The sequence below is a fragment of the Coniophora puteana genome (assembly GCF_000271625.1).
Source record: "Coniophora puteana RWD-64-598 SS2 unplaced genomic scaffold CONPUscaffold_16, whole genome shotgun sequence".
NCBI lineage: Eukaryota > Fungi > Basidiomycota > Agaricomycetes > Boletales > Coniophoraceae > Coniophora > Coniophora puteana.
The window spans coordinates 863370-878210 of NW_006913068.1; the positions used below are offsets into that span (position 1 = coordinate 863370).

General features: G+C 51.7%; 5 protein-coding genes across 5 annotated transcripts; 1 reads left to right on the top strand and 4 right to left on the bottom strand.

Annotated features, from left to right (window-relative positions):
* Positions 1 to 2072: 2072 nt before the first annotated feature.
* On the bottom strand, positions 2073 to 2478 carry CONPUDRAFT_85372 (uncharacterized protein; the record flags this gene model as incomplete). The annotated part of the gene is made up of 2 exons (XM_007776171.1): positions 2357 to 2478; positions 2073 to 2306 (listed from the first exon to the last, which is right to left on the bottom strand). Coding segments are annotated over exons 1-2 (213 nt in total), but the record flags the coding sequence as incomplete, so codon positions are not given.
* Positions 2479 to 2525: 47 nt separating this feature from the next.
* CONPUDRAFT_169429 (uncharacterized protein) lies at positions 2526 to 2892 on the bottom strand (the record flags this gene model as incomplete). Its single annotated transcript, XM_007776172.1, has 2 exons — positions 2526 to 2614; positions 2665 to 2892. Coding segments are annotated over 2 exons (229 nt in total), but the record flags the coding sequence as incomplete, so codon positions are not given.
* Positions 2893 to 2912: 20 nt separating this feature from the next.
* CONPUDRAFT_169430 (uncharacterized protein) lies at positions 2913 to 5860 on the bottom strand. The gene is made up of 5 exons (XM_007776173.1): positions 5504 to 5860; positions 4945 to 5445; positions 4595 to 4894; positions 4493 to 4546; positions 2913 to 4437 (listed from the first exon to the last, which is right to left on the bottom strand). The coding sequence occupies exons 1-5, from the start codon at positions 5741 to 5743 to the stop codon at positions 3331 to 3333; spliced, it is 2202 nt and encodes a 733-aa protein (XP_007774363.1). The 5' UTR covers positions 5744 to 5860; the 3' UTR covers positions 2913 to 3330.
* An 855-nt stretch (positions 5861 to 6715) lies between these two features.
* Positions 6716 to 10137, top strand: CONPUDRAFT_77306 (uncharacterized protein; the record flags this gene model as incomplete). Its single annotated transcript, XM_007776174.1, has 18 exons — positions 6716 to 6765; positions 6802 to 6818; positions 6975 to 7014; positions 7191 to 7241; positions 7295 to 7359; positions 7423 to 7564; positions 7809 to 7884; positions 7940 to 7991; positions 8051 to 8302; positions 8364 to 8535; positions 8891 to 8955; positions 9016 to 9048; positions 9104 to 9159; positions 9232 to 9290; positions 9341 to 9387; positions 9434 to 9495; positions 9561 to 9864; positions 9935 to 10137. The coding sequence occupies 18 exons, from the start codon at positions 6716 to 6718 to the stop codon at positions 10135 to 10137; spliced, it is 1746 nt and encodes a 581-aa protein (XP_007774364.1).
* A 324-nt stretch (positions 10138 to 10461) lies between these two features.
* Positions 10462 to 11247, bottom strand: CONPUDRAFT_159114 (uncharacterized protein; the record flags this gene model as incomplete). The annotated part of the gene is made up of 4 exons (XM_007776175.1): positions 10462 to 10603; positions 10675 to 10751; positions 10805 to 11007; positions 11073 to 11247. 4 exons carry the CDS (start codon positions 11245 to 11247, stop codon positions 10462 to 10464), a joined length of 597 nt encoding a protein of 198 aa, XP_007774365.1.
* Positions 11248 to 14841: the final 3594 nt, after the last annotated feature.

Here is a 14841-nt window from a genome sequence, read left to right on the forward strand (position 1 = left end):
TATTAATGATGCAGATATGCGATATATGTACAAATACATGTTCGTAATGCAGATGAATGTCCAAGATGCTATCGTATGCAGTGTGGTATGATGCAATTATAACGGTACAAAATCGAGAGATCCAGGAATAATGAGCGCCGGGTATATGTGTGCAGATGGTGCTCGTGGGGCCCAAGAAGATGCAAGTGGAGATATAATCTGGGATGATGCAAATGGAGTCCGAGAAAATGCGAATGAAAACATAGTCTGGAATGATGCGGATGGAGTCCACGGAGATGTAAGCGGAGATAAAAGCATGATACGATATAGATAACATGGAAGAAAAAGTGTTCGAGTCCGATATCTCAACAAAGAAAGCGAAGATCATGAAGAAGGGGAGAGAGCGAGGGGCGGGGAGACCAGCGACGACAAAGGCTGGCGATTACGCGCAGTCGGCCAAGCGAGCATGCGTCCGTTGCTGCAGAGACAAAGATAGGTCAGCTGTCATCCCCACTGAGTATATGCACAGACATACCTTAGACTTTGTCGTCGATCGTGGCCGCCGAAGAAAAGAAGACGGTAGATATGATTAAGGTAATGAGGGGTCCATGGTTGGTCTCAGTAAATGGAGAAGAAGATGCAAGTGAAGATCAAGAGCACGATAAAAACATGGATAGGATGGGGGGGAAAGCGTTCAAGTCCAATATCTCAACAGATAGAACGAGGATCATGAAGAAAGGAAGAAAACGAGCGGCGGGGAGACCAGCGACGACAAAGGCTGGCAATCACGCGCATCGACCAAGCGAGCGCGCGTCCGTCGCTGCGGAGACAAGGATAGGTCAGCTGCCATCCCCGCTGAGTGTATGCGCAGACGTACCGTGGCCTGTGTCATCGATCGTGGCCGCCGAAGAAAGGAAGATGGTAAATAGATTAAGGTAATTAGGAGTCCATGGTCGGTCTCAGTAAATGAAGAAAAGACGCAAGTGAAGATGAAAGCGTGATGCAAAGTGGACAACATAGAAAAAGAAGATTATGAATAAGGGGAGAAAGCGGGTGGAAGGGAGACCAGCGAAAACAAAGGCTGGAAACTGCGCGCAGTCGACCGAGCGAGCACGCGTCTATCACTATAGAGACAATGATAGGTCAGCTGTCATCCCCACTGAGTATGTGCGAAGACTCACCTGAGCCTTTGTCGTCGATCCAATCCAATAACATACGAGTGAGATGAGAAAGAAGGAAAGCTCGAGTCCGATGTCTCAAACAAAGGGACGAAGATAAGAAGGAGATGGTGAGGAAGGGAAGAAAACGAGGGGCGGGGAGACCAGCGCCGACGAAGGCCGGCAAATACGCGCAGTCGACCGAGCGAGCACGCGTCTATCACTGTAGATACAAAGATAGGTTAGTAGCTGTCGTCGCTGAGTATGCGCAGACGTACCTTAGCCTTCGTCATCGATCGCGACCGCCGAAGAAAGGAAGATGGAGATATGATTAAGGTAATGAGGAGTCCATGGTTGGTCTCAATGAATGAAGGAGATGCAAGTGAAGATCAAAGCGTGATAAAACATGAATAAGATGAAAGGAAAAACGTTCGAGTCCGATATCTCAATAAAATAAAAATGAAGATCATGAAGAAGGGAAGAATGCGATGGGCGGGGTGGACAACGCCGACAAAGACTGGCGAGTACACGCACTCGACCAGCGAGCACGCGACCGTCACTGTAGAGACAAAGATAGGTCAGAAGTCGTCCTCGCTGAGTGTATGCGCAGACGTACCTCAGCCTTTGTCGTCGATCGTGGCCGCCAAAGAAACGATGATGGAAATTAATGTGAATAAAGTAATGAGGAGTCCGTGGTCGGTCTCAGTAAATGAAGAAGAAGAAGAAGATAATAGGGAATACGTTAAACGTCTCAGTAAATGAAGAAGATGATAAGAAGCGAAAGCAGAATGCAGGGTGGCAGGAAGCGAAAACATGATGCAAGCGAGTGAGTAGCTGAGGCGGGGAGCAGATCGGCGACGACGAGGTCGGCGCGTAGGCGACTCTAAAGAAGTGTCAGTCGCCCATCTCCGCGGGGAGCACGTGAGCACGTACAACTACCCTCGTCGTCTGCCATAGCCATATCGGGTGGTTGGGGTATAATCTCCGAAGAATTAGTTGTCGCGCTGGATATTGCGCAGCATGGTCGGGGTATAATCGTGTAGGTGAGGTATAGATGAGTGTAATGCCGAAAAGATGGTGAAGAGATGAGAAAGTGAAGCGCAGCAGGGTGAGCGAGCAGTTGGTTAGTGGGACAAGAAATGCGATGACGAGGTTGGTGCGTAAGCAACTCTGAAGAAGCGTCAGTCGTGCATCCTCGCTGGACGAATACGAGCACGTACCATTACCCTCGTCATCTGTCACAGCCACATCGGGTGGTGGGAGTATAAGTCTCCGAAAAATTAGTCGTCGTGCTCAGTATTGCGTAGCATGGCCGGGGTATAAATGTGCAGGTGGGGTATAGTCGTGCAAGTGGGGTATTATATGTGTGCAGTGTCGAGAAGATGGTGCTCAGATGAAGATGCGAAACGCGGCAGGGTTCGCGAGCAGTTGCTCCCGGGAAAAGAAAAGTGACGGCGAGGCTGGCGCATTGGGCGACTCTGAAGAAATATTAGTCGCACATCTCCGCGGGGAGCACGTCAACACGTACCATTGTCCTCGTCGTCTGACATAGCCACATCGGGTGGCTGGGGTATAAGTCTCCGGAGAAGCAATCGTCGCGCTGGGTATTGTGCAGCGTTGTCGGGGTATAATTGTGCAGGTGGGGTATAGATATATGCAATGCCGAAAAGATGGTGGCCGGATGAAATCCGTGTCGTGGTGCAGTCGTGCAGTCGTGATGAAAAGAGCAGTGGTCGACGGATGGTCGATATGATGTCGCAGGCGGACGAAGGCGGTGCAGGTATATGCGTGGAGCAAAGGAGCGTAGACAGAGGGGGTATCCGGTGGGTATCGGGATGAGATCCTAGAGTACAATGATGATATATGCAGTGGCGGAGGGTGTCTCGTCGGCGTCCGGGGCGCAGTGGTGGTACAAGATAGGGCATGCAAAGGAATGGAAGTCGAGAGGATATCGTGTCGTGATGCAGTAGTGCAGTGATGGTTGAGTCTATATGCAGCGTTGAAAATCTGAAAGAATGTCGTCCGGTTGGGGTATAGTCGTGATGGAGGTATCCGAGTATGCAAGTGATAGTGGTCGATGGCAATCGTGTGGTGCTGTGGGGTATATGATGCAGGGTATATGTTCATTACTAATTTTCGTCCGGTTTTCTTCGCCGTTTGGTGTCGTTAGATTTTCTTCGTCGTTATAGATCTTCTAGCGGGCGGCAGCGTCGGATTCGGAATCGCTTTCGTGATCGGAGAAGGCAGGAGCCTCGCCTTCATCCAGCTGTACTTCGTGGTCCTCTGTGCCGTCGTTACCTTCATCGCCCCCCTCGTTCTCCTCCTCCTCTTCTTCTTCGTCGTCGTCCATCTCCTCCTCGTCACACTCATCGTCGCCCTCCATCTCCTCCTCTTCATCGTCCTCCTCATTCTCATCCTCCATCCTCTCTTCGTCCGCCTTCGGTGCCTCCTCCCGGCTCTTGTCGACGTCCATGCATTGCCCGCTGAACTTCTTGAACATCCCAAGAACCTTATTGGCGAGCCACGCTGGCGGCGACGGCAACGGCGTCACCGATTCCGCCTTCTCGTCCTCATCCTTGTTCTCGGGTCTCGAGTACGGCGCATGTCTAGGAGCAGCACGCGAACGGTGGCGAGTGTCGACCGTTGTCCGATCCTCCTCCGTGGGCGTAGATTCGGACATGAACATGCGAATGAGGTCGGCGATGGCTGGATCCTCGTTCTCCTTTTCGGCGGTGGAAGTGGCGGTGGCGGCCTTGCGGGCTTTCCGGTCCGCCTTGGCCTGTGCGAGCGCGTCGCGTGCGCTGGATCGGCGCCCGTTCTCGCGCTTGGGTGGCTCGCGGTAGCGCAGACACTCAGGGACGGCAGCGAAGGCATCAGTTGTCGAGGAACAGACGACCGGCACAGCGACGGGAAGAACTACCAAAGGCAGCGCAGGGGATGGAGCATGTGCTGATGATTGTGCTTCGATGGCGACGTCCGCAAAGCGTTCGGAAGTGGGATCGGGAGCGGCGTGCAGGACTGGCAGCGGCTCAGTGATTGGAACGTGTGCTGGCGTTGACGTAGACGTGTCGACGAAGGTGTCTTCTGGGGAGAATGCTTGTGCTGTCGGTGAAGCCGGTGGTAGCGCGAATGCCTTAATAACGAGGGCCGCAGGTGGAAGACCAGGGAGGAGTGAGGCGAGCTCCGAGGGATCGCGAGAGAATGTGGGTATGCGCTTCTGCTGCCGCAGCTTCTCCAGGCGGGCGTCGAATCTTGAACGACGAAGGCGGATGATGAGTTGCTGGCGCTTCGACGGAGGCATCTATCATGTAGAAATGGTTAGAGTTGAGCATGAATCGACGAGGCAAGGACCTTACCTCGATGTCTGTGCCTCGCAGCCCTCCACAGAGCGGATGCTTGATACCGCAGATCTAAAGGCTCGTCAGCTACAACATCAACCGGAGGGGATAGTAACATACAGAGACTATTTCTATTGGGGATCCGACGCCGAGATGGTCGTGAATGGCGAGAGTAGCAAATAAAGCTGACATGTTATCCATGGTCGGGCTAGAGGCGAGGCGTGGAGTGCCGTTATCGTCCCCGTCGAGCTGAAAGCGACTGTCAAGAGTTGAGTATGACATTTCTTGATCGCGGGCACCAAGGCTGGAGTTCGCGACATATTGAAGGGGAGCAGTGAGAGCGCCATGCTCAAGGTCGAGGACGATGTCCATTGCACTGTTCGTCGTCGCCATCCCTTTTCCTATCTCCATGTCGAGAACCTGCAAAAGCGTGAGCGTGTTAAATTTCCCAAATAGCGAGCGATACTCACGGGCGTGCTGAGATCCATCTCCTCGTCGACGTCTCCTAGATATTCGAGGACCTCACATTGGTAGCCCACCTCGATCAGACCTTCCCCTTCGTATGCCGGGAAAGTCGGTGAGTAGCAACCGGCCTCGCACGTCGGGATCACCGGTGCTGGGGCCTCAGTGGCTTGGCTGGTACTGTGGGTATCACGAGCGGTCGGGGCCTCGTGTATATTTTCGAGCCGGCGCGGCGGGAGGATTGGAGAGTAGCAGCCGGCATCGCACGTTGCGATCGCCGGCGCTGAGTCCTCGAAGGCTGGACCGGCCTTGTGGACATCGCCAGTGGTCGTCTCGGGTAGGTCCTCGAAATCAGAGAGGGAGTCGGCGGGAACAATGTCCGCATCCCGCTGAACAGCGGTCTTGCCATTGAGAGCAACATCGTCGAGGATGCTCTTGAGGAAGTCCTCGACTTTCTTGACGTCGACACCGTTGTTGACCTTCGGCGCGTCGTCGTTTTCGCCAGGGAACTAAACAGACGGCGGGAAGCGATCAGCCACTGAGCTGACGAGCGAGCACAGTACATACCGCCGTCGAATGTCTGTTCGCCTTGGCCCCATCGTCCTCGCCTTCGGCTGCGTCTTCGCCCTCGCTGAATAGCTCCTTGAGGGAGTTCCTCCCCGCGTTGGCTTTCTTGGCGGCCATGTAGCGGAGAGGGTTGTCCTTGCCAGCGAGAGCAGTCGGCGCCTTAGCAGGGGGCGACTGGTGGTTCGCGCGACGCGGGGGGCCGTCCGGAACGATTTGATGGTCGTCGTGAATGGCGATCATCGTGTAAAATGTGGTGTGCGTTGTGATTTGTGTCTGTGTTTCTGGTATTGCTGATGTGGATAAGAGGAAAGAGAGGAGGGCGGCGGGGGCCCGAATATATACCAAAGTGGCGACGCGCCCAGTCTAGGTCCAAACGATCGAGGCGGGTGGCTAATGGCGCACAACGCGGTCACGTGCAGTGTCTTCTCCGAGGAGCTACATCTGCATCCTAATGGAATACCAGCCATGGACGCGAAAAACCTAGTTATAACATGCCATATCCAGTAGTCCGAGATGCGAAAAATAGCAGATAGATGCTGGAGCCCGAAGATGAGGACGCGTTGAAAGTTTGACGGTAACAGAGGACAAGGGAGAGCAAGCAGCAGACGGCCGAGCACGGGCCGAGTCTCCGAGGAGTTAGCATACATCCACCGCGGGTGTTCTCGATTCCATTCAGCATTTCCTGAGCATTCGCCATGAGCATCGACGAGGGGAGAGCAGAGTAGGATGACAAGCTGAGCGACTGTGATCAGGGAACGAGACAGAGTCAACGGAGCGCATTGACGCCGAAGCTCGGTCCTATTACATAATTGCCCGATTTAGTCGACGAAGGGCTTATCTTATCTTATCATCTCAATATGATCTACCTCTGTCTACCCCACCAACGATCTCATGATTCGACATTGCTGCCCTTGTGAACGAACTAGTCGGCCTTTTGACGACATGAATTAGTAGATTGAAATCATTGATGCTTGTATTCTCTGCGATAGGACGAGTCAGCGGTTGCCACACCCCACACGCTCGACAGCTCGCGAAGGCAGAAACGCACCTGGTGCCCTGATCGCCAAATTCAGCACTAGTACTTGCTTGCCACCTCTCGTCCGTTGTAGAACTGATGGAACGTTGTCTGAACCTTTGTATGCTACATTGTACTGCAAGCCTCGCTCTATAAAGGACACGATTTCTGCTGCTGCCCTAGGTGTGTCAGAAACCATGGCAAAAGCCCTCAAGACGGGACTGAAATGGACTACTGGGAAAGATTTGTGTGTAACGTTACTCACTACCTCGCTATCATCAAGGCATAACGAACTCTGCGGTAAATCCTACATATTCGAACCAGCTTCTTAATTTATGTCCGCATGAACTGGTTCAGGCGCCGTCCCCGTCGAGGATGAAAACGAGTATAGAGTCTACACTGCTTATTCGTGTCCCCGACATCCGGATTTTGCGGCCCTGATCTTTCATTTTATAGAGATAGACACGCTCGTCGGATGTATCTTCGGTTATGTTCGGTCTGTGGCAGGGTACACCAGACAAATATCTATTTGTATCGAACAGACATCTGACCCACTCGTTTTAGCGCTCACAGGATTTTCCGAAAGAAGCCGAGATAGCAAGAATATACACATGTGCATAGCAGCTATTCACCGCGACCAGACATTGGTTCTCTTCCGTCTCGTACTCATAGGGACAGAATTCACGACGAGAAGATGGACCAGGCTGAAAACTACATGCTGACGTGAGCCCCACTGGTTCTACCTCATTGTAATCGCTGTTACGACGTACTTTTAGCCGGGATGGGTCCGACCACTACAGGCTCAATCTTCAGTATAACGCGCTGAAGGCAGCCGTCGCAGGTGTGCTTCAGCTGTGGATTACCTCGGCTACTGGCAACTTACAATATTAATCGCATCATCCAGGCAGAAACTATGTTGTTCCATCAGTAGACAAACGTCAGCGGGTGACAATGTTATCATTCATTATGAAACGTTTACAAGAGCCACAGAGAATATGCACGACATACTTGACCTTGGTAGCGGCAGCGGTATATGGCTCAAAGATGTACGCCAGACATCTCACCAGTTTTCTATTTGTCACTCACTAGATCTTAGATGGCTGAAGAGTTTCCTGAATCCAATCTAATCGGACTGGATATGTCAATCCCATCTTTGTAACAGTTTTATCTTTCCATGGTATCGCTTTCCAGTCACTAATAGATGCGCACAGGACCGAGACATTTCCTAAGAACGTTCGTTTCCTAGAACACGATCTTAGTAAGCGCACTCTACCGTTATACACGCTGTAGTCTAACTTCTGTAGCTAAGACACTTCCCTTTGATGATGCCAGCTTCGACTTTGTGCACATGCGGATTGTACCTAGTGTAAGCCCAAGACAGTCTTGTCTCTCTTGCTATCCTTCCTGACAAGCTCCTCTAGGTCGGAAAACGCAGTGCCATCATGCGAGAGATCCACCGAGTGCTCCGACCACGTACGCTTGCAATACTCGTTCCTTCTGATATACTGACCAAACTGGATATCTTCCGTTAGGCGGAATTGTCGCCTTCGTCGAAGTAGGCCTCGCCATCTCCTCGGTTACTGGAGAGCAACCTCCATCGCTCAAGACGTTCAATCTCCTCGTCTCAAGATCCCCTCACAACGCTTCTGATGACAAAGACGACTGGTCAGCAGCAAAATACGTCGATGGAATGCTCCGCGCTGCTACCGACAAGGACGAAAATTTGCTCTTTGAAGATGTCTATAGTGAATCGCATGACATACCCGTAGGAAAGTGGCCGGAAGGTGAGCCGTGTTAATGTCAATGCGACTCTACGATTGTTTGTTTAACGGAGCTTCCACCTAGATCCAGTTCAGCGTGCCATTGCTTTGGATATGATGACGAACCAGGTAATCAGGACAGATATGTACGGGCCGAAGCTCACACAACTCGGGCTCTCCACACCAGGCGAGCTGGCAGAGCTTAAACGGGGGATGCAGTTGGAAGCTGAGACTGACGAGCTACGGATAATTGTTCCGTCAGTCTGGGCATCCGCACGTCGGACTCGGAGATGATCGGACGGAAGTGACGCATGAAAGATGGTGAGGTCTACGACGCGGAGTGTAAGAATAGCGAGTTCGGGTATGTCTACGATGATTATTTGCTTACACACTGCAGTGTATGCATGCCGGACTTTTTGAGACGATCGCGTGACTTTTGTGCATTTATAAATGCGATTCAAGAGGAGATACGCCGAATCTGACGCCACCAGGACCCACACCCTTCGCTAAGACGTTCATCGAAGATGCCCAATCTTGACCTCGCCAATAACTACGCCCTGCCGTTAGTCGGTGTTTTATTGAGTGTGCTCTACTCATACAGACATCCAATAGCCGGGATGCATCCGACCATTCCAGACTCGATCTGCAGCACAGAGGTTGGAAAGCAACTTATGGAGGTAAGCTTGAACATACATTTCGAGGCGATAGCTCTCAACCCTCGCACGTACGGGCTTTAGGCAAGAACTACATCGCACCGGGCGTGCAGAAAAGTGAGTGGCACTGATCGCAATACACTCACTTGAATAACTCCGCTCAATCACGTAGATGAAATCCACAACATTCTCGATCTCGGTAGCGGCAGTGGAATCTGGCTCACCGAAGTGAGCATACTGTTGACCCCTCTGCAATCGATGACCTAACGTAACTCTGCATGGTGGCATATCCCTACTCAGATGGCCGAAGAGTTTCCGGAGGCGAAACTTGTCGGCGTTGATCTAGCTACTGCAACACTGTATGTCCCTGATTTGTGTATGATACCCGATCACTGAGTTCTGTGTCAAGGACCAAGCCATGTCCTTCGAACGTCACTTTTGTGGTAGCAGACTTCAGTGAGGCATCCCAATCCCGTCGAACAAGGATGCTTACCTTTATTAGGTCAGAGACTTCCTTTTGAAGACTCGACTTTTGATCTCGTGCACATGAGAATAGTCCCAAGTGTTCGTTCAGTCTATGCACAACATCTGGCAAAATAAACTGTGTACTGACGATGCTTCTGGTTCAGTTTGGCCAGCGTCTCGTACTCATGCGAGAGATCAGTCGCATCCTCCGTCCCGGAGGGACTGTCAACTTCTTCGAGATTGGCCAACCGTTCTCTTCCCCGTCCGGGAAGCAACCCCCAGCGTTCAGTAGATTCAACCTACTAATGGCAAGGTCGCCGCACAATACGTCTGGGGACCCTGAAAGCTGGTCCCTGATGAACCATATCGAGGGCATGCTCCGTGACGCCATAGACGTAGGTGGGGCGTTGCTTTTCAGGGATGTGACTAGTATCAGATGCGATGCACCTGTTGGGCACTGGTCTGGAGGTCAGTGTGACCTGTTTCAATTCTCCGACGAGGTCTATAATTAATATGTTGTTCCTTGTTCTTGTGCTAGATGCCGACCAGCGGCGCATAGGCGAAGACATGAAGAACAATCAGCTCCAACTGTTAGACATGTTCGGACCAGCTTCCATCAGACTTGGTCATGCGACAGCGGACGAATTGGTGGAGATGAGAAAGAGAATCAAGGAGGAGGCTGAGAACGATGATCTGAAGATGGTGTTCCCTTCTATATGGGTTTCGGCAAGGCAGAATTAACACCCTGCAGTCTTATTCGAAGCCAAAGCCGACTAATGAGAGTTGAATAAGAGAAATAAACCGCGCCCCCCTGCGACTGGTCTCAATCCGTCGTCCGCTGAGAATGTCACGGTGCAAAGGTGTGTTGAATTTATAGTAAGTATATAGTCGTGAGTATCATCAAAGCTCAAAAACAAGTGAGAACGCGTCGTATAGCGCTAGTCCGAAAGTGAAGTGGGTAACGGAGATGGTAAAAATTCAGGTCCGTAAAAAGAGTTTACATCACTGATCGCACGATCAGGTGGACACTCTTACTTCCACGTTTATGACCCGTGTCATGTTCCCCTAAAGACCCAGAAGGCCTGTGAGGAGGCCAAGGCCGAGCTCGCCAAGGATACCAGCGATGCCGAAGAGGAGGGGAGTAAGAGCGGCAAGGAGTCCGGCGACGAGAGCAAGGACGATCACTAGGACGTGGTAGAGCAAGATGCTGGGATGTAGTTGTTAGCAAAAGGACCACGAGACAAGATAAGAGAGCAATAAGACAAATGGGATGCTTACCCAACTGCGTAAAGGAGAGCGCCGAGAGCACCACCCAAACCAAAGCCGTAGGCAGCACCGAGACCGTTGAAGAGAGTCTAAGAGAACTCGTTAGCACAAACTATGTCACATCGGAACATGAGTGACATACGGTCATGTCGCCCGCCATGAGGGAAGCGAGGTCAGAAACGCTCAGCTGAGAAGAGCCATCGGCGGACATGAGCAGCTGGCTTGTAGGGGCACCCGAGCTCTGGAGGTCGGTGACGCCGCTCAAGAGGGTGTTGAGAGGCGTCTGAATCTGCTGCAGGATGGGCTGGACGGTGGTCTCGGTCGCATTGCTCGAGTCAAGGGAGACTTTAAACAGGCGGTATCGGTCAGCAAAGTCTGTCGACACGTGATTTTGCGCTGAAGACACTCACTGAGAGACTCGGCGAGAGGGTTGACCTGGTTGAACGCGGTGGTCCAGAGGGACGCGATCGACGTGGTCGACTGGCGAGCAACGACCTTGGTCTCAGCTTCAGCCACAGGAGCAGCGACGGAGATCGCAGCAAGCGCTGCGGTGAGGACAACAGAGACGGTGCTGAAGAAGCGCATTGTGAATGTGTCTTGAGAGGTTGGGGAAGAAGCGGTCGCTGGACTGAAGGCTGAGAGGTAAGCTGGGATGCTCGAGGTCGACTGAAGCCGATGAGGGCCCTTGTTCCAAAATCTACCCGCTTTTATGCGTTTAGGACTGCACCCCTCCGTGCACCCCTCCTCAACACCCAAGGGCTAAGGAAGTTGAGCAAGCTCAGACGCCACATACCCGGTAACGTAACGCGAGGTGGTGCGAGTACCATCCCGGAAAAACACACCGAGATGACACCTACCCTTTCCTAGAGCAGAGAAGACTCGCCATGCACACACCTATGAAGTACAGCTTCGGGTGAGAACGAGCGTAATGATTGGTCGAAGCAAGCTTGGCGCACGAGGTATTTCACTCTGAATAAAGAGCCGTCGCCTGAAGTACATTTGGTCAGCAACAAAACCATCAAGTCATGAAGAAACAATGTTTCGTTCAATTTCAGGCACGACGCGGTACATCGCATGGCGGAGATAATGCCGACATGAGCAAGTCACATTTTCGACAGATTTCTTTTTCTGGTGGGATGAGCTGACGCCACTGCATGCATGTCATCACATGATCCACGAAGACGAGTTCTCAACCGAAATGTTACGCAAGCCTATAGAGTGGCAAAAACATCATGCCAGCTAGTTTAGGTAGTCATTTGTCTCGCTGAAAACATGAGGGAGGGAGGCGTGGCGAACGAACACCTGGGGATGACGCAGCTTGACTCCCTGACGCGCGGAAGGGGAGTAAACGGAGTGCTCGTCGGAAGCGATGGGAATTGCCGGGATAAGAATAGCTTTTTCCAGTGCCTATGTTTGCTGTCGGCGGACAAGCTTCGTGGTTGCTTAGCTCCTCGAATTACCAGAAGCACGGTTCCAAAAGTTTGGCGGAGGTATTGCTTGTTCCTTGAAGGAGCGGTGTGCCTGGCATTGGAGTGAGAAACTAGAGATGTGATGAATTTCGCGGCCAACGTGAAGACTTACAGTAGCATGACTTCTCGTCGTGCACATGTGGGCGAACAGAAAGTCTCTCAAAGACGTCATTTCTGACCATCCTACATCTACTGTGTGCCTGATCGAAAAAAGGGCCCCAATGAGCGACAACAAACACGTTTCCACAAAGGTGATGCCCGAGGAGAAAACTGTGGTGGTCTGAGTTCAACCTCCCAGCCATTCAATACAAGATGCCTTTGATTCAGAACATTTCTGGGATTAGGTCAAAATGTTCAGGCAAATCTGATGGTGGAGCACGGCCAGCGGTCATGCATCCTCAAGAGACACTCACCAAGGTTGTGGTTTGGCGGTAGAAGAGTTAGCCCCCCAAAATTTTCGGGTATCTCCACGTGTGAAGGCAAACCATCCACTTCGTTTTGCGCGTTTTGTAAAGTCCAACAAAATCCTGGCGTCATCTGAAGGCAGTGGTCACGACTAAATGAATATACGAGGGTCGGCGATTGTGAACATACCAAGGTTCGGGTGACAAGGATCTACGCCCGTGGCCCAATCCTCCCGTGGCCTAGAGTAAAAACAACGAAGGGAGACAAACGGAGATTTCCCTCAAGTTCCCTTGCTCTGAGATTGCCAGACCAGCCACCATGACTGTGGAGAAGAACCGGGCCCCACCGTTGCCATCGCCGCGGCTCCGATGATCAAGGCGGGTCCGGGCGAGGTAGACTTTCCAACCGAAAGCCGTTGGAGTGACCCAATCCTGAGTCGTGAGCAGTTCACGTCGGGTAAAGCGCCGGGAAGGGACTTCGTAAAACGCCGCAAAGTTTGTGACCCAGAGTCAGAGACGCCGGGTTAATCGCTGAAGCAACTGAGCCTGACCCAATGGGCTCGAGTTAGGGACTGCACCGGCAATGCGGTCAACGAGTTTGCCAGAGAAGATAGAGTGTGATTATCCTTGAGAGAAACACACGAGAGTCAACATCGAGCACACGGTGAGATATGGTAGGTAGTGCTGGTTCCAAAGTTTGCTGGACACGGTCACGGTGAAGAGCGAACCCGGAAGACTCGGACACGTTCTTTAGGGTATGTTCCGGGAAAGGCCGAACAAGTTGAAACTAAACACGAACCTTCGTCTCGACTCAAAGTCAGGTTTTTCTGAACGCTCTTCCACTCTTACCATCACTTATGTCTCTCTGCCTATCTTTTGAAACTAGAAAGACCGAGATTGAATGCGCATAAATTGCTTATGTGCCTTTAAGAAGCCAGAATGAACTGCTGAAATGATGTCTCGTTGTTTCTTTTACACAAGACAGATTCCAGGGAGACTAGATGAAGTTTGGGGCAGATAGGTCATATGGAGGGGTTGAAGGTTGGGATTCGGACGCGGACGCGGACGCGGACGCGGAGCGCCATAGCCGACGACAAGTGTATCAAGCCCTTAATCTTTGTGGCGGCTCACTTGATAAAATAAGAGGGTGCCAATATTCTCTAGTTCGCGAATTTTTGGAAGCGCGCCACTGCCGGATGTCCCTCAAGCATAATCATTCACTCCCTACACCTACATACTAATACTGCTGTTGATTATTCCACATGAATGGGGAGAAAGCGAACTACTAGCTCGTACTGGACCTCATCGATGACCTCCAAGTTACCGAGAAAGAATCAGAGGATACAGCCCTTTGAATGCGACCAAAGCCATTATATCTAGTGTATCTTCTTCGCCTCTGGTCTATATACCTCGCCCCAGGTTTGGGATGAAAGAGTGCAAGCGATACTCGACGTCGTTGGACGAACAGGGGTAACCGGTAAATGGGAAAGTGGGAAGAGAATGAGATCTGAGACGCCTTAGACGCTGCCAGTGGCTCTGTTTGTTCCCGGCGTCTTCGGCCGCCTGATTGTGTGCTCTTTTCCTTTTCAACTTCCCACCGCATCCGTCCTTTACACAGCCTTCCGCGTTCTTGCCCCCCGGTCGATAGACGAGCATGATGCCAATGAGATTGAAGTCATTGGTAATTTGCTCTCGTCACTTTACCCAATCTTCTCGGACTAGGGCTTCCCATGAGAAACAGCCTCCATCTAGGCTCTGTCTCCAGCTTTGTTGAGCGCTCAGGGCATCGCATCTAGTCTTTGGGTATTGACTAGCGCAAATTTTTAAACCTGGTGCCTATGTTTACGACCAGTCTGTAACGCGTGGAACGGACTTAATCGCAGAGGCATTCCTGGGAGTACTCGTCACGGCATAGGAGCACTTTGGTATCTCGCCCGAGGTTGTAACCATGAAGGATAGATGGATAGCGAGTTTGTCTAGAGATTATGTCCAGGAGAGGTTCCGTCGCTATCTACAGTTCTTTGATCGAAAGATTATCTATCATAGGACGGAACCTTCTTCACGCCGAGCTCATGCCCAAAGTTCAGTGAGCCTTTTCCCCTTGATTTCTCCAGGTTTAGTGCCTAGTTCCTTGGATATCATCACGCGGTGCAGCGAATGTTAACGGCGCACTCCGGATGTCACGCATGGTTGAGTCCTTATGATATCACTACCGAGATATTTCAAGCTGCGATGCACGGGTGAGTACTGGTGGGGATGCTGACATCAACGCGTCTCTCGGGCTGGTTCCAGTAAGATTCTAACTT

Coding starts and splice junctions, on each gene's coding strand:
- CONPUDRAFT_169430 (XM_007776173.1), bottom strand. CDS start 5,743: ATGATCGCCATTCACGACGACCATCAAATCGTTCCGGACGGCCCCCCG. Junction 4,895..4,944: donor AGATGGATCTCAGCACGCCC/GTGAGTATCGCT, acceptor ACGCTTTTGCAG/GTTCTCGACATGGAGATAGG. Junction 4,438..4,492: donor TGCGAGGCACAGACATCGAG/GTAAGGTCCTTG, acceptor TCTACATGATAG/ATGCCTCCGTCGAAGCGCCA.